The sequence below is a fragment of the Triticum urartu genome, chromosome 4A (assembly GCF_056163025.1).
Source record: "Triticum urartu cultivar PI428250 chromosome 4A, HENAU_Tu73, whole genome shotgun sequence".
In the NCBI taxonomy this organism is placed as follows: domain Eukaryota; kingdom Viridiplantae; phylum Streptophyta; class Magnoliopsida; order Poales; family Poaceae; genus Triticum; species Triticum urartu.
The window spans coordinates 115,434,613-115,456,838 of NC_141876.1; the positions used below are offsets into that span (position 1 = coordinate 115,434,613).

General features: G+C 46.8%; 4 protein-coding genes across 6 annotated transcripts; all 4 read right to left on the reverse strand.

Moving 5' to 3' along the window:
- Nucleotides 1-747: 747 nt before the first annotated feature.
- On the reverse strand, nucleotides 748-7,574 carry LOC125550961 (digalactosyldiacylglycerol synthase 1, chloroplastic). Its single transcript, XM_048714105.2, has 7 exons — nucleotides 6,996-7,574; nucleotides 4,943-4,975; nucleotides 3,017-3,104; nucleotides 2,429-2,910; nucleotides 2,084-2,350; nucleotides 1,593-1,942; nucleotides 748-1,490 (listed from the first exon to the last, which is right to left on the reverse strand). Exons 1-7 carry the CDS (start codon nucleotides 7,422-7,424, stop codon nucleotides 953-955), a joined length of 2,187 nt encoding a protein of 728 aa, XP_048570062.1. The 5' UTR covers nucleotides 7,425-7,574; the 3' UTR covers nucleotides 748-952.
- Nucleotides 7,575-7,729: 155 nt separating this feature from the next.
- On the reverse strand, nucleotides 7,730-12,409 carry LOC125550962 (uncharacterized). 3 transcript variants are annotated; one of them, XR_015600479.1, is made up of 4 exons: nucleotides 11,277-12,409; nucleotides 11,028-11,187; nucleotides 10,164-10,264; nucleotides 7,730-9,504 (listed from the first exon to the last, which is right to left on the reverse strand). XR_015600479.1 is itself a non-coding variant. In XM_087517962.1 (4 exons), the coding sequence occupies exons 1-4, from the start codon at nucleotides 11,303-11,305 to the stop codon at nucleotides 9,439-9,441; spliced, it is 309 nt and encodes a 102-aa protein (XP_087374088.1). In that variant the 5' UTR covers nucleotides 11,306-12,409; the 3' UTR covers nucleotides 7,730-9,438. The 3 variants fall into 3 exon arrangements, 2 of the variants coding, with proteins under 2 accessions (XP_087374088.1, XP_087374089.1); XM_087517962.1 differs by having other exon boundaries at nucleotides 11,075-11,187; XM_087517963.1 differs by having other exon boundaries at nucleotides 7,730-10,264.
- A 147-nt stretch (nucleotides 12,410-12,556) lies between these two features.
- Nucleotides 12,557-13,353, reverse strand: LOC147975040 (putative pentatricopeptide repeat-containing protein At3g13770, mitochondrial). The gene has a single exon (XM_087517961.1). It carries the CDS (start codon nucleotides 13,274-13,276, stop codon nucleotides 12,695-12,697), a length of 582 nt encoding a protein of 193 aa, XP_087374087.1. The 5' UTR covers nucleotides 13,277-13,353; the 3' UTR covers nucleotides 12,557-12,694.
- Nucleotides 13,354-19,559: 6,206 nt separating this feature from the next.
- LOC125553657 (uncharacterized) lies at nucleotides 19,560-21,154 on the reverse strand. Its single transcript, XM_048717411.2, has 2 exons — nucleotides 20,898-21,154; nucleotides 19,560-20,811 (listed from the first exon to the last, which is right to left on the reverse strand). Exons 1-2 carry the CDS (start codon nucleotides 21,002-21,004, stop codon nucleotides 19,812-19,814), a joined length of 1,107 nt encoding a protein of 368 aa, XP_048573368.2. The 5' UTR covers nucleotides 21,005-21,154; the 3' UTR covers nucleotides 19,560-19,811.
- Nucleotides 21,155-22,226: the final 1,072 nt, after the last annotated feature.

The following is a 22,226-nucleotide window of genomic DNA, read 5'->3' on the forward strand; positions in this document are numbered from 1 at the left end:
CCATTGTTCCATTCCATACAACCAACCACCCCTGATGCGTTGCGATGGAAACCCTCGACCGGTCTCCGGATTTGGCTCCGTCGTACTGTACTCACTCGCATTCAGATTCAGAAGCAGAGACAGCCCCGCACCACTCGTCCAGTCTCATAATGACTGACTCCACCACACCGTGCCGCACACAAGACTGCGTATGGTCCTCGCGGCCATCGCAGAGCAGCAGCAGCAGCAGCAGACACGCAGCCATTCCAAATCCAAAATTAAATCAAGCGCCATTGCAATTTGCAGATAGCCCAGTACTACCAATAGTGGTGGCAGGGGGGGATAAGGGCCCACTCGTCAGAGGCCCGAGGCCCACAACTGCCATGCCAGTACTGGGTAGGGGTACCAACCTACCTAGGTGATGCAGCAGTAGCAGTTGGGCCAACCAACAACACATGCTGGGTGGACAGGGGTGACATGGCATCGACGGCAGAGCCCGCTCTTCAAGAGCCATCAGTGTGAAGGTGTACTGTAGTGGTACCAGGCAGACATTCCAAGCTCTACCTGTCATGAAATCAATCATGGTACCACCAGAGCATACTGTACCGCATACAAGTCGGAGTAGATAGATAGAAAAACAGTGGAGCAGCGTATGAGTGCCACCAGTGCGGTACACGCATGCGAGGAGCGACGCGGGACAGTTTCGGTGCAGACACAGGGGAATGGGCATAGGATTCTCATTACTACTGTACCAGCCATACAAAGATGTGAGCGTCCCAGTGAAAATGGCCATCAAAACTCAAGGGATCGAAATATCGAATACACAAGTCTTATCTAGTGCTACAAGCAGTCTGTAGTTCGTATTGGTAATAATGAACAAGGCTTTGCCGTTGGCATCAGGGAGAGGAGGAAAAAGAATTAGTGTCACAAATTACAGGCCTATCTATGTACTACTAACAGCAGTGGTTCTGTCTTACCAGCCATATACAGGATTCTGTACCTGAGGGGGCAGCAGGTGCATGTCCACGCTATGTTGCTTGTTGTAGTTCAGGGTCCCGGGCACCGCCCCAGTCGACAGCCGGAGGAGCTCGCTGCCTGTGAAGCAGTAGTGGGCAAATGCTAGGCCGCCATCCACAATGTCCGACATGTTTGGCAACGAGGCTGATTTCTTCATCCTCCTGTCGACGCTGTTTCCAGAGGTGCTGGCACAATCACCATTGCTGCTCAGGACCTTGTCCAGCTCCGAGTGCTCCATGAACCTCTGGGTTGCAGCCTCCCACGAAAGGTTGTACCGCTGCTCAGGTGTGAGGGGCTGGGGATCACGTGTCATTGCTTCCTTCACTTTGGCAACGAAATCCTCTGACGTTGTGTACACCAGGCAGTTTGGGAATGATCTGAAGAAATCGTTGGATGGGTGATCTGCGCAGACCACAAACTTACCCATGGCTAGCGCCTCAGCAGTGGCGGTGCAGAGGACATCACTAATGCTCGGGTTTACAAAAACCTTGTACCTGGAAAAAGAACATGGGAAGGAAGAAGCATTCAGATCGATGACATCGCAGATGTACAAGGAAAGGCATACGTTTTCAAAGCTGGATGGTTTGGATCTTTACCCATGAAGAGAATCATCTGCATGATCTCGGCCTTTATGGAAGTTAAGATTCAAATCCAGCTTCTTGGCAGCTGATTGCACTTCAACTGAATCTTCACCATTTCCATAGACGTCCAATTTGAAACCGTCCAAATCTGTCTTGTGCTTCGCAAGCAAATCTATCAGTTCTCTGTAGCCTTTGGCCCAGACCATCTTCCCCAGAAAATAAGCTCCTTTGGACATGGACTGCTCGCCAGATTCCCTCTCTGCTGCTATTCTCTCCCCAACCTCCAGAAACTTGGGATTAACACCATGTACATTGCAGATCATGGATCTGGCTAGATCTTGAGTTGCCCCTGATAGTCGCAAAACCTACACGTATCAATACCATCAGCTCAGTGAGCAAAAACAACCTAGCACATGGTTATTGAAATATATGTATATATGAAGAAGAGTTCACAGTGTGTGCACTCAAACATCGCAATAAACAGTCATAGTACAGTGCATAATTACCTTGTGGCAATAAGCTCTGGCAATAAGGTTGTTAATGTGCTTGACAAAAAAAGCTTGAATAGCGCCATTCTTCTCTCTCTTGATATACTCCAAGTAATTTGTATGCACAATACCAACAACATGATTAAATTTATCAGTCCAACGCTTTCCATGATGGTACCAGTTCAGATGCTCAGGTTCTTCCAGAATTGCAATGTCAGCTTCCTTTGATGATATAAATTGTGAAGTGTCCCCAGCAGGAATTATACTTCTCCTTTCTTTCTGAAACTGCAGCCAGGGCAGATAAATGGTTAGACAACTAAAACACATAGCGTTTGACATTATGTAATGAAAATGAAACCCTACCTTTCCAGGGTAGAATGATATTCTGAAGTCGGTTTTAAATCCAACTCTTTCCTCCAGCCAATTCCTTATATAAGTTTCTTGGTCTTCTGGAGAACTAAAAGTCATGTTATTCGGATAGACGAGCTCTTGGTCTGACTTGCAAAGCCAGGGCACCATCAAGGTTACATATTGCTTGGAAGATTTAGCCAAGTATGCAGCTCGAAACAAAGGATTTACAGCTGTTCCCGTCATCCAGGGAAGACTGGCGGTAGTGACAATGGCAACATGTCTCTTGTCAGCTACATCATATTTTTGCCCATCATCCCAAAACCCACCTTCATAATGATGCCCTGTACTCTGAAGGACGCTAGCTATTCTTAGGTCAAGTTCATCACAAGTATTGTCATTTCTGAAGGAAGATGATTCACTAGTTGACAATGGATCATATGCAAAGTGGTCCTTGCGCTTGCTGCATAGAGACTCCACCAACTTGTCACACACATCTATTCCACACGAGAAGAAAAAAATCAGTACGGCACAAGCTCACACACATATATTCCAATATTCTGCAGACCTTAGATTTTGTTGAACTAAAATAAGACCCCTTACCTCTTTTTATACCAAGTTGGTCAAACAATGGTACAGATTGCTTTAGAAAATACGCAAGGAGTTCGTTTAAATCCAGTGGTGGAACTTCCTGCACTAGATCAATATATATTAAGAAATGCACAAAGCAGAAAGGGGTAGCTAATCCCTGGGCATGCATGCAACATGCATGCAAATGTGTTAATATATACATGCTTCACATGCGAATGATGCTAAATCATGCAGTTAGGAGCTTGATTATGGGGCATGGTGCATAGGACTCAGCCAACCAAGGCCCACGAAACTGAATTGTTTCAGCATGCATTGATTTATTATACACTATTACTTCCCTCCTCGTCTACATGATTACATCTATAAAAGTACTCTTCTAGTAGAATTAAGTAGACCATGCGGTTACAAGAAAAACATGTCGATCTCATGAGCTATGATGCTGAAGAATAGTCTTCCTGGTAGGACAAAGAGATGCCAAGAAGAGGCCATGATGTTAACACTCAAGAGGACATAGATTCTATGGCACTATTGGCACCTGGCACGCATCCACATTGAAGAATGTACGTATGCGGGAGGATGGAAGAGAGCAGTTCTATAATCAAGATTATTTAGTAGGGTGAAAACTGGGTTCTGCTCCGAATCGTAGTCCTCGCGGGAATGGTCGCAAAATGCGAAGGATTTACTAGGCTTCTTGTGTCTTTTCATTCTTTCGATCTAGCGTGGCATTGGGCCCACACACCTACACTTAGCATTCCAGAAATACTGACTAGATTATGTTCCCTACATCAAAAGGTGAAATCGATTTATTGTCAATGCCAAAAAAACTGAAAAATAGTAGATTGACAGGGTAACATCCCTATACGTCCCCAGTGTTCAAAATATCAGCCGATATTTAAGTTAATCGGCCAGTTAATCCTGATTCCTTAGGTCACAGATGTGATAACAGCATATCCTTCGCGTTAACTGGTCTAGTGGATTAAGGCTGATTTATCCCACTGGGCCGATTAACTGGAGAGAGAAATTTGGGCCCAAAAGTTTGGCACATTCCCTCCTTTTACCCCAAAACTGGGTGTTTACTGTTTAGGTCACAGCCCGTTCCCTCCCTTCTCACTCTCCCCTCCCCTCCTGTAGTAGTAAGCCTCGTTGGAGAAGGCTGGAGCAGCCGTCGCCGCCGCCACCCCTCTCCGAGCAGCAATCTGATCTATGCTATATGCTGCTGCTACTGCTGCTTATTGCCTCTCTCCTTTACTGCTGCTGCTGCTATGCTATATGCTGCTGCTGCTGCTGCTGCTATGCTATATGCTGCTGCTGCTGCTGCTTATTGTCTAATGTGATGTATTTGACTATTTGTTGATATTTAGCAATCTGTGGCTGCTTCTAGCACTGCAAATGCTCCATCTTTGAAGTGAAGATATATAGATATGGCCCTAATTAACCTACTGATAAATGGGTTACCGATAAATTCAGTTAATGGGTTGATTCCCCGATTAATCCCTACTCCCCAACCGACCGAGCAGCTACAAGTTACCGATATCCTGAACATTGTACGTCCCTGCAAAGCTGAAAAAAAAGCATATGCCTACAACATGCAGCCACCCCGTGTCTAACATGTGGGTCAAGAGGCATATAATGGTTTACAATATTTTGCAAGGGCATAATACAAGGATTGTACAACCTTATTTGACCCTCATTCTGAAAACAAGATAATGCTACCAACTCCAATATTTAGTAGTTTACAGCAGGAATGAAGCCAATGAACTCAAGGCAGCAATTATCACAATTAGTTTTGCTCTTCAAAAAACATCTCTTGCAGTTGTAGGTATTGCAAAGTATTCGTGCAGAAAAGTTCACTAACCCTGATAAACAGAAACTAGCATATGCACAAAAAAGTGATGCTCTAATGCACAATGCAACAGAATATGAAACCAGATGACTAACCTCAGATGCTTCAGGTGCAAAGCTCATCGATTTCTGCAATAAGAATTGCAATTGTACATCATGTTAGTACACTCATATATATGTACTCAATGAAAAATAGTACTGTAGAAGATTTGGTATAGCAGGCTGCAACATGTAAATCACAGAACAAGTTTAATTAAGGTCCGTGCACTGCAAGCGAACTGGGGTTATGCAACTTTTGCAAATAATATATGTACAACTTTCAACTGCTGATTTTTGCGAGCGAAACTTCATGCATTTGATAAATGACTCACACCACACTTAACATGTGATTTATTATCCTGAGATGATTCTGATGCCCTGGACTTCCCATAAAGGTTCCATTATTTACACATATTCTAACATGAAACCCCAAAAATTGCATGGGCTCAAGGCACCAACCGAGAGTCTTCCTTAACTTCTGGCATGCAGTTTTCTTATAAAGTAGCCTTAGATTATTTTGACTAGTAAGTAGATGTTTTTTTTTCTTGCCGGGAAGTAGATGGTATTTGAATTCAGTGTGTCCAGATTAACTAAGACCAGGCAAGGAATGAAACTAAATTAAAGTCATCCCCTAGCTATATTATTCTTAGACTCAAACCTCTTGCGATTTTTTACACCTCACATTTCAAGCCTACGAGCACAACAATGAACAAAAACACCCAATTTCATTTTCAGATAAGCCAATCTAGAGGACATATTGTCGACAACTCAACTCGAACTTGTTGATCACAGCACTGAACGTTTCCCCTCTAAATCATAAGCATAAAACTTGATCCAAGCGAACCACAACATTTGCTCGACTTCCTCAACATCAAGCTACAATTTCAGAATCGAATTGCCCCAACAATAATTCAGAATTGAAAAATTCCAGAGTAAAATCAAAGATATGTCCACGGTCCAGCATTAGTGACCCAACTCAATTTGACGAACTTGACCTAAGAATAGCTAGCGTCCTTCAATTGGCGAGGCTTGCAGTTTATTTACTCGTGGATGCAACTCAAACGGCAAGGCCGTGTTGAAATATGAGATGGGCCTAGAGCCCATATGACAATTTCAGATTTGATCTCTAAGGGCCCATGTAGGTGGCATGACAAGGTGGTGGGAAGTTTAGTCCCACCCGGGAAGTGGAAGGAGAGTTGGAGTGGTTTATAAGGGATTCTCTTCCTCATGCTATTGGAGCTTGAGAAGAGATGAGGCCCTCGCGCACTCCTCCTCCTCCGCTCGCCTCGCCACGCCACGCCTCGTCACGACGCGCCGCGCCGCGGGTTGCGGGATTGAGCCGAGCCGAGCTCACTCCTATGCGCTTCTTTTTGCCGGTCAGGAACGGAGAGTCTTTGACAGGTGGGGCCACGATCTGAGACGTCGGATCGTGGGCTACCGACTTGGACGTGGGTTCAGCCCACGTCTCTCCACGCGCAGCCGCACATATATATGTGGGGCGCTGCCAACCCTAGCCGCCACGAAACAGAACGCATCTCCGCCTCCACGCCCGCGTCGTTCCTCTGCTGCTGCTGCCGCCGGCGACTCCGTCCCGTTCACCGCGTACACGGTTGACGGAAGAGCAGGCCTCCGAAACCCCGCCTCTCCGGATCCTGTATGGGAGAGGGGCGATTAGGTTTTTGGGTAGCGACTACGCGACTGCTCGCTTCTGTTCATCTACGTCCACATCACCTTCGTCATCACCATGTCGAGCGACGCCGACCGTGCCGCCGCTGAGAAGGCCGGGGCCGACAAGAAGGCCGCCGAGGATGCCGCGGCTACTGCCGCCGCCGCCGCCGCATGGCCGATTGGAGGGTATACATCGTTTATCCCTCTCATGTTTCTTTCTGTTGTAGCAGTATTAGCGATATGCGTAGATGTTTCTACTATATGCGTAATACATGCTCTGTTAGATCGTAACCAGTGTGTTATCAATACTGTCAATGTCATGCTCATGATTTATTTATGGATTAATTTAATCGGAAAACTGCCTATTTTCTTATCAGGCCGCAGTTTATTTATTTACTTGTGCACGAAGGACGGTAGAATTGGTGAGGGTTTGGAAGCTTACCAGGCTGAGCTTGACCTTGTGGAGCACGTCGCTGGCCTGGTCCTGGCGCTTGCGGTCGAGGTCCCTGAGGCGCGCCTTGACGGCCCGTATGGGCTCCCACTCCGCGGCGTCCTCGTCCTCCCACCTCCACCCGGTCTTGGCCCCCCACCCCCTCCCGACCTCGGCCTCGAACGCCTTCCCTATCGCCGACAGGTCCAGGCGCGTCCTCCCGATCCCCGAGGCGGCGGAGCCGGAGGAGGAGGTGGTGTTGTAGGCCCTGCGGAGGCGCGCGAAGAGGTCGGGCTCCGGGACCGGCGCGCTGAGGAAGGTCTCGAGCTCCCCGGCCCGCGCGCGGATGAGGCGCAGGTCCTCCCGCAGGCTCCGGGAGAGGAAGGAGAGCGCCCCCTCCCCCGCCGCGGCGGGGCGCGTGTCGACGCCGAAGCTAGCCATGTGGCTCGGCCGGGTCCGGTCTGTAGGGTTTTGCTGGTGCTGGTGACGGTGGCGGTGGCGGTGGCGGTGGCGGTGGTGTGAGGTGGGGCGGAAGGATGGGGGAGGGGTCCGAGGGGAGAAGGAAGGGGAGGAGGAGATTTCGCGGGCCCGGCGGCGTGGACCCGGTCTAGTGGAGGAGTGGCAACGGAAGTGGAGGAGGAAGGAAGGGCGAGGTTGCGCGGCCACGCTTGTGCCATCTGCCGGACGGGGAGCCGACGGCTCAGATCGAGACGGCAGGAGATCGACGGTGCTGAATTTTCTAACCTTTTTTTTCTTCTAATTACCACGTCGGCGCACGTACAAGTGTACTGACGTACAGTACTTGCTGTGCTGGTTTATGTTAGGCATATATATTGACGTTTTTTATAGTTGAATTTTGACGGCAACCTTCGTAGCATAGAACTCTTTGCTGGAGCTATCACAGAGGCATGGAATTGCTTCCAACTTATATTTTGTGGAATCTCCCCTTGATATGCACAAGAAATCACACCAAGGGAAATAACTTAATTTTTCCTTACAAACATATACTAGACGGGAGAAACAAGACGAAAAAAAAACAGACTGAATTTCGCAGTCCTTGCATCGAATGTAATTCGGGTTCAGTTATTACTCCGGCCAGCAAACACAGGACTTGTCGACAGCCAGCAAAGGAAGACACGGAAGTAGACAAACACCGGATGCATGCGGCACTGCAATGCAATCAGATAAGCACGAAGAAGAAGACCAAGGGTGAAAGCAACGCTAACCGTAGCTTGGCACGGCAGCGCTCGGTTTGGAGCTTTGCACGCCCTGCACTCCAGCCCCGGTCGGCAAACCGAAAGCAACGGCCGTGCTCTTCTTGGCAGACAGCCGTCGAGCAAACGGCACCTGCGACCGGGCACGGGGATCGGAATCCGGCCGGCACATTCCGCGGATCAGGAGAACGGCATGAGGGATGAGTTCACGGTCAGTATTTCCTCCGAGGATGCAGCTCCTGGAAGGTCCTCCTTGCCTTGCCTTGCCTTGGCTGCCAGCCACCGGTTGCTCGTTCATCCATCGTCTCGATCTGTCTGTCGGCACCGGTCGGTGTAGCAAGTGTCTGGCAAAGGGAAGAGCTGCTCCGACGACCACAAGATACTCGTGGTTGAACATGAAAATGCAGTGATGCTTCCACTTCTCCGAAAGGCAGCAACGCAGGGTGGCCACCTGTTTGAGTTTACAGCCAAAGTGTTCAGTTTAGTGATCTGATGAGTAACTAACTGCCAAAGGCCGCAGCACAAGGAAAATCCTCCAGCAGCAGCTGCCTCTTCTTTAATTAAACACTAGTAAGCGAAAGATTCTGAATTTCAAAAAATATCATGGCCCTACCTTACAATCTGATCAAAAGGCAGCAACTCAGCACGCATTAGGAATCCAAGACTGAAACAGGCCGCTTCGGCCATGTGCAAAAGAACAAACAGAGATCATGAATCCAAAAAAATCCAGTTACAAAAAAGGTATCCTGACAAAGTTCGTAATGATCTCAAAGTTTCCATCCCATAAATTTCTACTTCCAATGACATGGTGAGCACAACAATCAGCCATCAGGTCAAACCACATTCCGGTGTTTGGTTTGGCACTGGTATCTGGATGCTTCAGAAGAATTTGAACAGTTCTATATATAGAATCCAATAAAAAATCAAAGTTTATTTATTTCTATCTTTTTCTAAATTTACTACTGTTCAGCTAGGGTGCGTGTGTATGCACCCAGGAGCAGAACAGCACTTCTGATCCAACCAGGGCTTTTATAAATTTTTGGACAAAATTATATTCACAAGTGTTCCACGGGTAACAAACAATAGATCAGTACAGTTTCAAATACCTCAAGCTGACACAAAATTTAGAAAGCATTTTACATGCATCATGTGCAAAGACATCTCTTAAACAAAATTAAACCAAGCTTAGCTGATTCTAGATTCTTGCAAATCAACTTCCCCGTCAGACTTGAATATTTCTCTCATTTGCCATGCCATTGTCTTGCAAAAAAACTTCCTTTTTCAGTAACCTTTCCTATCCTGCTCATCTATCAAATACCAATAAACAAGAGTCAAATAAGGCACAGAGATGTAGAATTATCACTCTAATTACAGTGTAAATCACAATTAAGACTACATAATTAACAATCACAGTTCCTGAATTTAACTGCTCTGTCTCCTAATAATACCCCTTAAGTCAACAAAACCAGAATCCTGAAAAAGAATTGATTCATGCCTTTCATGCTTCACAAATGATGTCAACCTGGACTACTGATAACTGAATGGCACCGTACAACCAGGCAAGTACAATCCCTCCTTACCCAACCACGATTTTTCAAAAGTACGAGTATTATCACTATCAATTGGTATTCATACTGCAAGATCATTAAGTGAATAAAGCATGTGCAACAGTAACGTACATTATGTGAAAAGAAAATCACTTCTCAATTCTTAGATAATCTGTCCATGATATAAAAGCAGTGAACACAGTGTGGACTTAAACTATCAACTAATGAGATATGACAGTAAAGTAATAAAAATGCTGATATTGTCCACATAATTTCAGAAGAATGAACAATAAATATGTATGGACAGAATTGTGATGATATTATTGTTCTCAAAGACATGCCTATCCATAAAGCTCACAAGTTTGGTACGATAATGTATAAAGCTATGCAGTACAAGAAATAGCTTTCCATCAATGTACCCGATGCAGACTTCTCCGCAAAACCACGTATTGACTTCTCAAAGGCGCTCCTGCGACTAGGATAAGGCGTCCTGCCGGGAGCGGCAGCTCCGATCCACACCCTGCAGACAGTATTATTATTCTCAGCACCTATAGGTTGCCAAACATATCGAATCAAAAGCAACCAGTTTCAATCCAATGAGCAGATTTTTAGCACTGTTCCTCTGATCTAATCATTTTCCCATGAAAACAGATAAACATACACCCCCAGGCCGGCAAATATCCTCCTGGGACTAATTTTATTTTTCTATTATGCTCTATCTTTACACTAAAATTCAGGAATGACTTCACTGCGTTATATTCATCAGAACAGAACACAAACCAAACTAAATTGCTTTTTCAAACTGTCTAATTCCATCACATATCGTGTTTTCAGATCATACTGTCTTCACTCTGCATTTGAGATTATAAGTTTGCTCTTAGCGCTTGGATCTCATTGAAAATCATGCCCACGATGTCACTGCTATGCAGATTTTTGCTATGGTTAAAACATACTAAAACTACACTCATAATCCAGAAACTGTCTTCAGTACTACTATGCTGTACAGCTTAGTATAGTTATCCCCAGCTGATTTCTATTACACATGAGATGCTGTGTCTACCAACCATTCCAGGGTTAGATCGACAGGCTTTATCTACATTTGTTATATATACCCTCTACTACAGTTTTTTTATTTTATTTTTGTTTGTTAACCACATTTGTCCTCAGCCAGTCCCTTCTGAAACTGAAGAGCAATTGTTTCAAATATATGTCGAGCTAGCCCAGTCAACTACCTATCTAGGCACACGATTTCAAATTGCATATCTACTCTGTTTGTGCTTCACCATCTGCTTCCGCGACCGCCGACCCTCCGCTGCACAGATCTGCTCGCCAGCACTCGTTGCCGCCATGGGCGGCAATTGATCTGCAATGGTTGCCACCGCAGGGTAGTGCAGCGGCTCCATTGGAACCTTGTTGTCATTAACCTCATCCAGCACGGTGGTCCTACATTGCCAAAATCTTGAAATATTATACAGATTTCATGCAAATCCTAAAGAAAGATGTACTCGGCTGAAAGCTGCACACGGGATTACCTCCTAATTGGTTGCATCAGGAACTCCATTTTTGCGCCGCCAGCTGTGTATTTTTGCAGGATGAATTCCGCCGCTCAGGCTCAGCTAGCCGCAAGCGACAGTGCACAAACAGAGCAGGTAGAGGTTGGAGGCAACTCCGTCTTGGTGCCATCCCTCATTCACTACTCTACTACCGTCCTACTGGAAAACATACATCCTGATCCACGGATCAGGACGGGGCTGACGTCACGAGCCATGGCTCTCCTTTAGATCCATCACGGCAGCAAACGTTCGCTCCATAACTAGACCTACGTACGTCGTACCCATCTACTGTATTTCCACATTTCCTCCTTTAAAAACGAACAACGCACTGGCACAGGAATTGAATGCACCACATCCCAATGGAGCGCCGAACCGCCCAGATAACGAGCTCAGGTGTGCTCATGACCAGAACAACCACTTCCCCATTTCTCCTGCTAATTTCCCAACCAGGTTCCACTTGTTCTGTCTCTTACCAGCAACGCCCAACTCTGCATTCCCTCGCACCCATGTGTCGCATGCGAGATGGACGTTCTGCGTCAACGTGAGTATTTACATCAGAGAGCTGATTTGCTCAAGTATCATTGCACATATGTCCAGAATAAGATCCGGTGATTGCTGTGACAGCGGACACAATAATGAAGAGACCAACCATTTAAAACAGACGTTCTATGCTCGGTAAATTGAAACCATAGCAGGAGGTACAGTTTCCACAGTGAGAGAATGCCAGAACTCTGAAGTATCCAGAAACTGGATCCTGGAAGATCTCACAACATGTTCTTGGAGCAGACTTCCTGTATTTTGATGGTTCCCACCACATCCAACTTCAACAAAATTTGATCGAAACTGCTCCTCAACAATTCACTCAAGAAGTCAAGATTGACAGTTACAGCTATTAACAATATTGACAGGTTCGACTATTAACTTTGGCGACTTCTCTTTGTGTTGCATTACGGGCTGCCAGGCTCCATTAAGCTTGACAACTTACAGTCCAGAAATGTACGCCCATCATCAAGCTAATCAGAGAGCGTAGACAGTCAGCAACTGAGAAAACTGACGGGCATTCCACTGCAGATGGTCTATAGTACCGACATTACTCATTTTATAGCAATCTGATAGATGCCTTCGAATTGTGCTTCCATACAGGTTCAAGCAGTGAAGTGTGCTGGCGCTCATGTGGTTCGTCCACTGCAACATAGACTTCTACAAAATGCAGATCTCACCGGCCAGGGGCTTGTGTTGTACTGCATTACTGCATGAACTTCAAGAACCACCATTGCGGCATTGCCGTCAACCAAACTATGTGTTATCAGTTCCATATCACAATGGTTTTGATCACTGCTCTTGGGCTAACAGCCTAACACAATGGCCAGTTTGTCAACTGATCAATATGCCAAAATTCATACAATGCCATACTCGCTCATCAACCTAGCCACTCTCTCAGCCACATCGACACGGCCATGCACCCGGCACGCCGCGAGCAGCACCGTGCAGATGATCCTGTCCGGTCGCGCCTCCATCCGCGCCAGCAGCCCCTCTGCCTCCTCGACCTCCCCGGCCCGTCCCAGCATCTCCACCATGCACGTGTAGTGCTGCAACGCTGGCCTCCGCACCCTCGCAAAGACTTCCCTCCCCTCGCTGATCATCCCGGCCCTAGCGCACGCGGCGAGGACCACCGTCACCGCCTTGTCGTCCATCTCCCCCTCCCAGCCGCGGAACAGGCCGAACACCTCCCGGCACCTGCCGTGCGCGGACATAGCGCTGGCCAGCGCGGTGCGCGCGGAGAGTGTCTGCTCCTGTGCGGGCAATCCGTCGAACACGCTGCGGGCGGAGGCTGGGTCGCCGCACGCGGAGTAGGCGTGGATGAGCGAGGGGACGAGGACCGCGCCTCGGCGGAGCGCGGCGGCGTGGAGGGAGGCCACGAGCGAGAGAGACGGCAGCGAGGCGGCACGGCGGAGGAGCTCGGCGTAGTGCCGCCGCATGGCTGCAGCCTTCGGGCGGCAGGGTTGGAGAGAAGGGATTGCACTTTGGTAAAAACCGGCTGCTTTGGGCCGTTGGATTCCTCGTACGTACAATATTTACCGTCGCAAAAACTACCGCGCGCTCTAGACGAACAGCCGCCAGGACCAACCCAAACCAAAAAAGTACTCCCTCGGTTCCAAAATAGATGACCCAACTTTATACTAGTATAAAATTGGATCATCTATTTTAAAATGGAGGGAGTATAAGAAAAGAATCGTTGAAGATTTTTCAATAATACTAAAATCATTCATTTGGAATTGTTTTTCCGAAAAGTGCACTGTATGCTCATTGTTATTAATATGAAAAGTGACCTTGATTTTATTGCAATCAATAACAGCCCCTACAGTATTCAAGAAAAGTCTACCAAGGATAATCGACATGTTGTCGTCCTCGAGCATCTCAAGTATAACAAAATCAGTCAAAATAATAACATTAGCAACAACAACGAGCACATCCTCATAGATACCGATAGTTATGGCAGTTGATTTATCAGCCATTTGTAAAGATATCTCAGTAGGTGTGAGTTTATTCAAATCAAGTCTTTTATATAAAGAGAAAGGTATAACACTAACACCAGCTCCTAAATCACACAAAGCAGTTTTCACGTAAATTTTTTGATAAAGCAAGGTATAGTTGTATTTCCGGATCTCCAAGTTTTTTAGGTACTCCATCTTCAAAAGTATAATTAGCAAGCATAGTGGAGATTTCAGCTTCCGGTATTTTTCTCTTATTTGTGATGATGTCTTTCATATACTTTGCATATGGAGGCATTTTCAAGATATCAGTCAAGCGAGTAGCAAAAAGACTGACATCGGCATTTCAACAAAGCGTTCAAATTCTTCATCATCATTCTTTTTAGTTGACTTGGGTGAAAAAGACATAGGTTTTTGAACCCATGGTTCTTTTTCCTTACCGTGTTTTCTAGCAACAAAGTCTCTTTTGCCATACCTTTTATTTTTAGGTTGTTGGTTATCAAGATCAACTGGTGGTTCTATCTCAACATCATCGGCTGGTTCTTTATTATTTGGTTGGGTATCTTCATGAATATCAACATTATCTTTTTCATTATCACTAGGTGAGTGTTCATTACCAGACTGAGTTTCAACATCTGAGATAGAAACTTCATTATAATTGTCAGGAGGTTTTTCTATTTCAGATTCACTAGGAGCATGTGAAGTCCTATCATTCCTCTTTTCTTTTTCTTTCTAGAAGAACTAGGTGCACTAGTGTTAGATCTTTGTCAATCTTGTTCAATTCTTTTAGGGTGTCCCTCAGGATAAAGTGGTTCCTGAATCATTTTACTTCCTCTAGTTGCAACTCTAACAACAAAGTCATTCATATTATTATTCATTTCATCAAGTAATTCTCTTTGAGATGTACCAACTTGTTCTAATTGAGTTTGAATCATAGAAGCATATTTTCCAACACCTCTAACATCATTTGATATTCTAAATAACAAGTAACTCAAGCGATCAATCATATCATAATTGCATTTCAATTGTTTCATAACATTTGCATTGAAGTGATCTTGTTTTCTAATGTAGTTTTCAAACTCATAAAGGCATTGACTAGGATGCATATTGTGAGGATTATCACTATCATTAAACTTCATAAGAGAATTTACCTCTACCACCTTAGGCGGTGGTTGTGTATTAAGCTCATGTATTTTTTCAATAGGAGATAATTTTTTAATATCCTCAGCTTTAATACCTTTTTCCTTCATAGATTTCTTTGCCTCTTGCATATCTTCAGGACTGAGATATAATATACCCCTCTTCTTCGGATTGGGTTTAGGCGATGGTTCAGGAATAGTCCAATCATCATAGTTTTTTAATATGTTATTCAACAATTCCTCAGCTTGTCCAACAGTTCGTTCCCTGAAAAAAACAATCAGCACAACTATCTAAGAAGTCCCTAGAAGTATCGGTTAGTCCATTATAGAAGATATCAAGTATTTTATTTTTCTTAAGAGAATGACCAGGCAAAACATTAAGTATCTAACAAAGCCTCCCCCAAGCTTGTGGGAGACTCTCTTCTTTAGTTTGAGCAAAATTAAATATTTCTTGTAAGGCAGCTTGTTTCTTATGAGTAGGAAAATAATTTTCAAAAAAGTAGTAAATCATATCCTGGAGACTACGCACACAACCAGGAGCAAGAGTATTGTACCAAGCTTTAGCATCACCCTTTAATGAGAAAGGAAATAATCTGAGAATAAAGTAGTAGCGAGTTTTCTCGTCATGAGTAAAAAGGATGGCTATATCGTTCAACTTAGTAAGATGTGGCACAACAGTTTCAGTTTCATAACCATGGAAAGGATCAGATTCAATCAAAGTAATTAACTCTTGGTCGACAGAGAATTCATAATCCTTATCATCGATAAAGATAGGTGAAGTAGCAAATTTAGGATCACATTTCATTCTAGCATTCAGAGTTTTTTTATACTTGTGTAATAATTTCCCTATATTATCTCTATCATTGCAAGCAAGAATATCTTTATTTGTTTCTTCACTCATAACATAACCTTTTGGTACATTAGGCAATTCATATCTAGGAAGGCTAGTTCTAGCAGGTATTTCAGGAGTTTCAGTTTCAAGATCATCATCAGATTCAACAACATCATGTTGTATAACTCTAGCAATTTGTTCATCAAGAAAATCACCAAGTGGCACATCATCATTACCAAATAAGGTACTAGCATCATCATAAGCATCATTCATAGTAGAAGTAGCATCATCAATAACTTGTGACATATCAGAATTAATAGCATGTGGTGGTGTTGCAAGTTTATTCATAACAGAAGGTGAATCTAAAGTAGAACTAGATGGCAGTTCCTTACCTCCCATCATCCTTGAGGGAAATATCTTAGTCTTAGGATCCTTCAGATTCTTCATAGTGAGAATATGATAATAATCCCAAGTGACTCAACAAATATAGCTATGCTCCTCGGCAACGGCGCCAGAAAAAGGTGTTGATAACCTACAAGTATAGGGGATCACAACAGTTTTTGAGGGTAGAGTATTCAACCCAAATTTATAGATTTGACATAAGGGGGACCAAAGAATATTTGAAGGTATTAGTAGTTGAGTTGTCAATTCAACCATACCTGGAGATTAATTATCTGCAGCAAGTAATCAGTAGCACAGTAATATGATAGTTTTGATAGTAGTGAAAGCAGCAATAGTAACAGTAACGGTGATAGCAGTAATTTTTAGTAAGTGTAACAATGATGATAGCAATAGTAACTTAGCAGAAACAATATGGAAAAGTTCGTACGCATTGGATCGGTGACTTGTTGGATGATATTCATCATGTGACAGTTATAACCTAGGGCAACACGGCACTAGCTCCAGTTCATCGATATAATGTAGACATGTATTTCATAAATAGTCATACGTGCTTTATTAAAAGAACTTGCATGACATCTTTTGTCCTACCCTCCCGTGGCAGCGGGGTCCATATTGGAAACTAAGGAATATTAAGGCCTCCTCTTAATAGAGAACTGAAACAAATCATTAACACATAGTGAATACATTAACTCCTCAAACTACGGTAATCACCGGAAGAAGTCCCGGTTATTGTCACTCTAGGGTTACCGGATCATAACACGCAGTAGATGACTATAACTTGCAATATCGGATATAGAACATGGATATAATGATAATAACATAAACTGTTTAGATATGAAATCATGGAACCCGGGGCCAAAGTGACAAGCATTAAGCATGACAAAGTCATAGCAACATTAATCTAAGAACATAGTGGATACTAGGGATTAAGCCCTAACAAAATTAACTCGATTACATGATGAATCTCATCCAACTCCTCACCGACCAGCGAGCCTACGGAGGAATTACTCACTCGCGGTGGGGAGCATCATGGAATTGGTGATGGGGAAGAGTTGGTGATGACGAAGAACGAAGATCCCCCTCTCCGGAGCCCCAAACGGACTCCAGATCTGCCCTCCCGAGGAAGAACAGAGCTTGGTGGCGGCTCCGTCTCGTGGATCGCGATAATTCTTTCTCCTTGATTTTTTCTCCGAAAATAGGAATATACAACATTGGTTTCAGGGTCAGCGGGGCAACCAGGTGGGGACAACCCACCTGGGCGCGCCAAGAGAGGGGGGGCGCGCCTTGGTGGGTTGTGCTCACCTAGGTGCCCCTCTCCAGCAAGTCTTGGCTCCAGAAATTCTTATTATTGATATAAAAAAATCCTCGCAAAGTTTCGTTCCATTTCGAGAATTTTTATTTCTGCACAAAAACAACGCCATGGTAGTTCTGCTGAAAATAGCGTCAGTCCGGGATTAGTTTCATTCAAATCATGCAAACTAGAGTCCAAAACAAGATGAAAAGCGTTAGAAAAAGTAGATACGTTGGAAACGTATTATGTCCATCCGCCGCTCCAAGGATAGCACCTCCAGGGGCATCGCCGCACGCCCACCATGCGGAGACGGGCGGTCGGTCGCTGCCTGCCAGGATCTCCTTCCTGGCAGGGCCTCCTCGGCGCCGCCACCTCCATGACAGAGCGCTCGCGTCGCTGCCACCCACTAGCACCAACGCACCAAACCAAAGGAGTTAATTTAGCCACTCCTAGTCGACCAACCAAGCCAAGTCGAGGGAGCACCATGATCTCTTCTATCAAGAATTCTACTAGCATTCATCACCAGAGAACACATCACCAATGTCGTCCCCAAAGAGGGAGATGGTACCTAGAGCATGAAACACGTGACAGGATCCAGTACCTTGCCCTTGGAGTGAAACGTGACACATGACAAGAGTAGAAACAACTATGTTTCCTGTCATTTTCAGATTGTTCTCATATACTCCATAGAGAGAGAGAAAATATACTAATGTGCATTTGCTTCCACTTTAGCTGCTTGTAAATCATCTGAAAATAGTTTTTGGGCCAATCGATTTTCGCAGGAAGGAAGCAGCCGTTGGCTCGCTGGATAAGCCTTATGGGTTAGGCGCCCCCATTATCTATGTTAGTGTGTGTGTGTGTGTGTGTGTGTGTGTGTGTTGGGGGGGGGCAGGTTAACCGGAAAATCTTGTTCATGGTTAGGGATGGCGATTGCGGAGGGCGGGGCGGCAAGGCTGACGCGGGAGTGGTGCCGGCCCTGGGCGGCAGCGATAGAGTTAGGACGGTTGTAGATCGACGGTTCGAGGTAGAAGATGCACAATCAAAACCTCGGATGATCTAGCCATCCATCTTGTGTTCGACGGCTCACAACAATTCATCTAGTCCAAATTGGGTTTTTAGTCACTCGACATATAGCCAGTCTTAGTTTTTTGCATGGTAATACGTGTCTCACTCATACCATAAAGAACAAGTCATGTAAAGATCAACATGACAAAACTAACAAGACAAAAGAACGTCTCTGAGCATGACACCAACGTCCGTCACCTATCTCCGGCACCACCATAGCAGCCATAAAAAAATAATGAATCACCTCCTCACCCGAGCTCGAGCGGCTCCATCGCTAATATGCAGCTTTGCGGACCTCCAAGGTGACTCACCAAAAGGTGAAGCCATTGTCGTTGAACAAATCAGACCGGGGCAACACCCCAGACACGCCATCGAACTCCAGATCTGACACCCCACCACGACTAGACACCGAAGGAGGAAATCATACCTGACAACCATCAATCATGAACCCAACACACGTTCCGTCTTTCAGATGTCGTCCATGCAGACCACAATCTGCATCCGCTCTTGGACTACCTCTCAAGCTCCATGTCGACGCTGGAGCAAATGCCGTCGCAAACGACGGAGCCCGAGGACACAAGTTCACCACAAGGATGTCGTCGCCGCCACGATATCCCCGCTTGAATAGACTGGTTCTCAAATCCATCATCGACCATAGAGACGATCGCCTCCCCAGAGAAAAATCCGAACCTTCTTTATTCAGCATCGCCGTCGGCCCGTCGCCGCCGCCGAAGCCAAGACGTCGGACGATCCAAAAACCTAATCTACCAGGGCTCTAAAACCTAAAGCTAAAACAATCCGCACACACGGGATCCGGCGACCCCCCTCACCATCGACGACCAAGAGGTCGTCAGCGGAGGGGAGCCGCCGGAAAACGGCGCCGGAAGGTTGACTCTCTTGACGGCGGCTAGGGTTGTTGTCGCTAGCCAAAGAGGAAACATGCCTTTCTACTGAACCCTAGCCGCATCTTTTTTGCTTCACCTTGTTGCGTAGGATACAAGTGTACACTACCAAAGCATGTCTATGTTGCAGCCATGGGACTGATAAAACTATACCAGTACTGTTTCAATCCAAATTAATTGGCACAGCTTTAGTATAATTTATACTTTTGGATGGAGGGTGTGGTATTTTTTTTTTTTGCTTCACCTTTTACAATATCAACAACATATGTATCACTCCACAGGATCAGAGATTTCTATGACGGAGCAAGAGATCAGATGGATCTGACGAGAGCCTGATGAATCGATGCCGTTGGACCGTTTCCGCACCAGCACATTAATTCGGACCGCTCGATCAGGATTCCCCGTTCTTACTTTTTATCCCCATCATCCTTCGCGTCCGCGACACGTAGAGGTCCCGTGGCTTGACGACGCCGGGGATGTGGCCGATGAGCGACATGAACGGCAGCTCCGACACCGCGTCGCGGCGGCCGAGCGTGACGGTGATGGCGGCCTTCGAGGCCTTGTATCGGTGCAGCTTATGCTCCGGGCCGTCAGACCTGAGCAGCAGACGCAGGTTCCGGGACACCACCATGGCGTGCCGCTGCGCCAGGTACCCCTGCTTCGCCTCCGGCACGTCGGTGATGTCGCCGATGGCGAACACGTTCTTGAGCCTGCCCACGCGCAGGTGCTCGTCCACCACCAGCCTGCCGTCGGCGCCAATGTATTCCCCGAGGAACGTGCCCCTCAGCCACCCGGACGCGACGGGCCGGCCCGTGCACACGAAGTGGCAGTCCGCGGACACCGTCTCCCCGGCGGACGTCGTGAAGTCGCGCTGTCCTTCGTGACCGTCGCCGCTGCCGGCGAGATCGACGTCGATGGTCTGGTCCAGCAGCACGGTGACGTTCTTGGACCGGAGCCACTCGAGCGCCTTGGCCGACGCGCGGGGGCTCATCACCATGAGCAGCCGAGGCCCGCCGTGGACGAGGGTGACGCGCTTGTCGGGGCTGTCCATGATGATCTCCGCCGCGAGCTCGACCCCGATGGGCCCGCCGCCGATGATGAGCACGGAGCTCGCGGCGGCGATCCGGTCCTTGTCGCGGTGGAACATCTCGAGTCGCTCGGGGCGGCTCTGGGGGCGGGTGCAGGTGCGGCCCGTGGCGATGACCAGGAAGTCGTAGCCGACGGTGCGACCGATGGAGGTGAGAACAACGGAGTCATCGACGCCGACCGCCTTGGCCGTCACCACCTTGGCGTCGGTGAGGTAGTCCGCGTGCGGGATCACGGTGCGCTCCACCACCGTCGGCTCCACCTTGGCGCGCACGTTCGCCCACGGGATCTCGAAGTACTCCTTCCTGCATGGGTCCATCCATGGCGTATCACAAAATCAATAACAACCGATCAACCAATGTCGCGATTAATGGCGGGCGTGCGTGCGTACGGGTCGATGAGGACCACGTCGGCGTGGTTTTGGAGCGTCTTGGCGAGGAGGGCGCCGGCGATGCCACCGCCGACAATGACGACGCGGTCGCCGTCGCACCGCAGCATGGCTGCAGGTGCACGGAACGAGCCCTGGTTGGGACACCAAGAGAGGTGCCTGTGCACGCGAGGGTCGAGTCGATCGAAGCCGGTCGGACGTCGACACGGCCGGCGGCAAAACCGAGCTGGGCCCCTCAGGATATGGACCCCACCTGTCAATGAGCTAGCTAACCTGCAGGGATATAATTATTTGCCCCAAAAAAACTTGATTTCCCAAAATAGGAGTAGTTCTATTTCCCGCCTAGCCACAAAATAGCTCATTTTGGAAGTCCGGCGATAACGGGACGTTTGCCAAATCTTCGGACTCAATATATCCATATTCGAAGTAGACGACAATGATTTAAGGTGTTGTGACGCCTCGAGACCGATGTGTCAGGTGTCCGTCAGTTATTCGCTGTTGTTGCCTTATTATTTGCTTGCGTGTTGCATCTTATCATGTCATCATGTGCATTGCATCATCATGTTTTAAAACTTGCATCCGTTCGGATTCCCCCAGTTCCGTCCGTTGTCCGTTCTGAGTTCAACCACACTTGCACGCGCCCACGGCATGTCTAAAATATTATTTTTTAAATGGCCGGAAAATGTTCTCGAAATGGGTTGAAAGTTGGCGTGCGGTCTTATTTTAGTGTAGATAGACCGCCGTCAAGTTTCATCGCATTCGGAGTTCGTTTGATAGCCCAACCGTTAAACTATAGCGGCAGTATAGTCGGTCACACGTCGGACGTTTTTCGGTCTCCGGAAACAGTCGCCGGGCCTCCCTCTCTTCTCTTCTCTCAGCTCGAGACCGTCTACACGGCTCACTACCACTCACCGTCAGGCCCTACCTAAACTCTCTTGTCAGCCCGCGGCCCTTCCTCGCGCGCGTCCGAAAATTGTCCCGGACCCGACCCGGACAGTCGTCACCGTTGGATCCGGATCATCCCCAAACGTCTACAAAACATCACCGTTTTCCTATTCGGACTCCCTAACTATTTTTTTGCGACCGTCCGATTGCGATCGTAGGGACGTTATAGCCCCTACCCAATTCCTAGCTGCTATTTATAGCAGATGAAACCCTACCTAAACTAGCCAAACCCTAACTTCTAGGCACTTGTCCCTGCCGCCGCCGCCGCACTTATTCCCCAAATCCCCATCGGGATCTCACCCACAGCCAACCTCAAACCTCCCCTGGTCTCCTCCTCGTTGTCCCATCGAACCAATCCCACCACTCCAGCTCCTCCCGATCCGTTGA

Bases quoted from the DNA above. Each gene is read 5' to 3' on its own strand.
- LOC147975040 (XM_087517961.1), bottom strand. From the start codon at position 13,276: ATGCGGCGGCACTACGCCGAGCTCCTCCGCCGTGCCGCCTCGCTGCCG.
- LOC125550961 (XM_048714105.2), bottom strand. From the start codon at position 7,424: ATGGCTAGCTTCGGCGTCGACACGCGCCCCGCCGCGGCGGGGGAGGGG. The intron at 4,976-6,995 runs GTAAGCTTCCAA...TTCTTATTGCAG, and splicing joins ACAAGGTCAAGCTCAGCCTG to AAATCGATGAGCTTTGCACC. The intron at 2,351-2,428 runs GTAGGGTTTCAT...CCCTGGCTGCAG, and splicing joins TATCATTCTACCCTGGAAAG to TTTCAGAAAGAAAGGAGAAG.
- LOC125550962 (XM_087517962.1), bottom strand. From the start codon at position 11,305: ATGGAGTTCCTGATGCAACCAATTAGGAG. The intron at 11,188-11,276 runs GTAATCCCGTGT...TTGGCAATGTAG, and splicing joins CTGATGCAACCAATTAGGAG to GACCACCGTGCTGGATGAGG. The intron at 10,265-11,074 runs GCGAGCAGATCT...TACTGTCTGCAG, and splicing joins CATGGCGGCAACGAGTGCTG to GGTGTGGATCGGAGCTGCCG.
- LOC125553657 (XM_048717411.2), bottom strand. From the start codon at position 21,004: ATGCTGCGGTGCGACGGCGACCGCGTCGTCATTGTCGGCGGTGGCATC. The intron at 20,812-20,897 runs GTACGCACGCAC...GGACCCATGCAG, and splicing joins GACGTGGTCCTCATCGACCC to GAAGGAGTACTTCGAGATCC.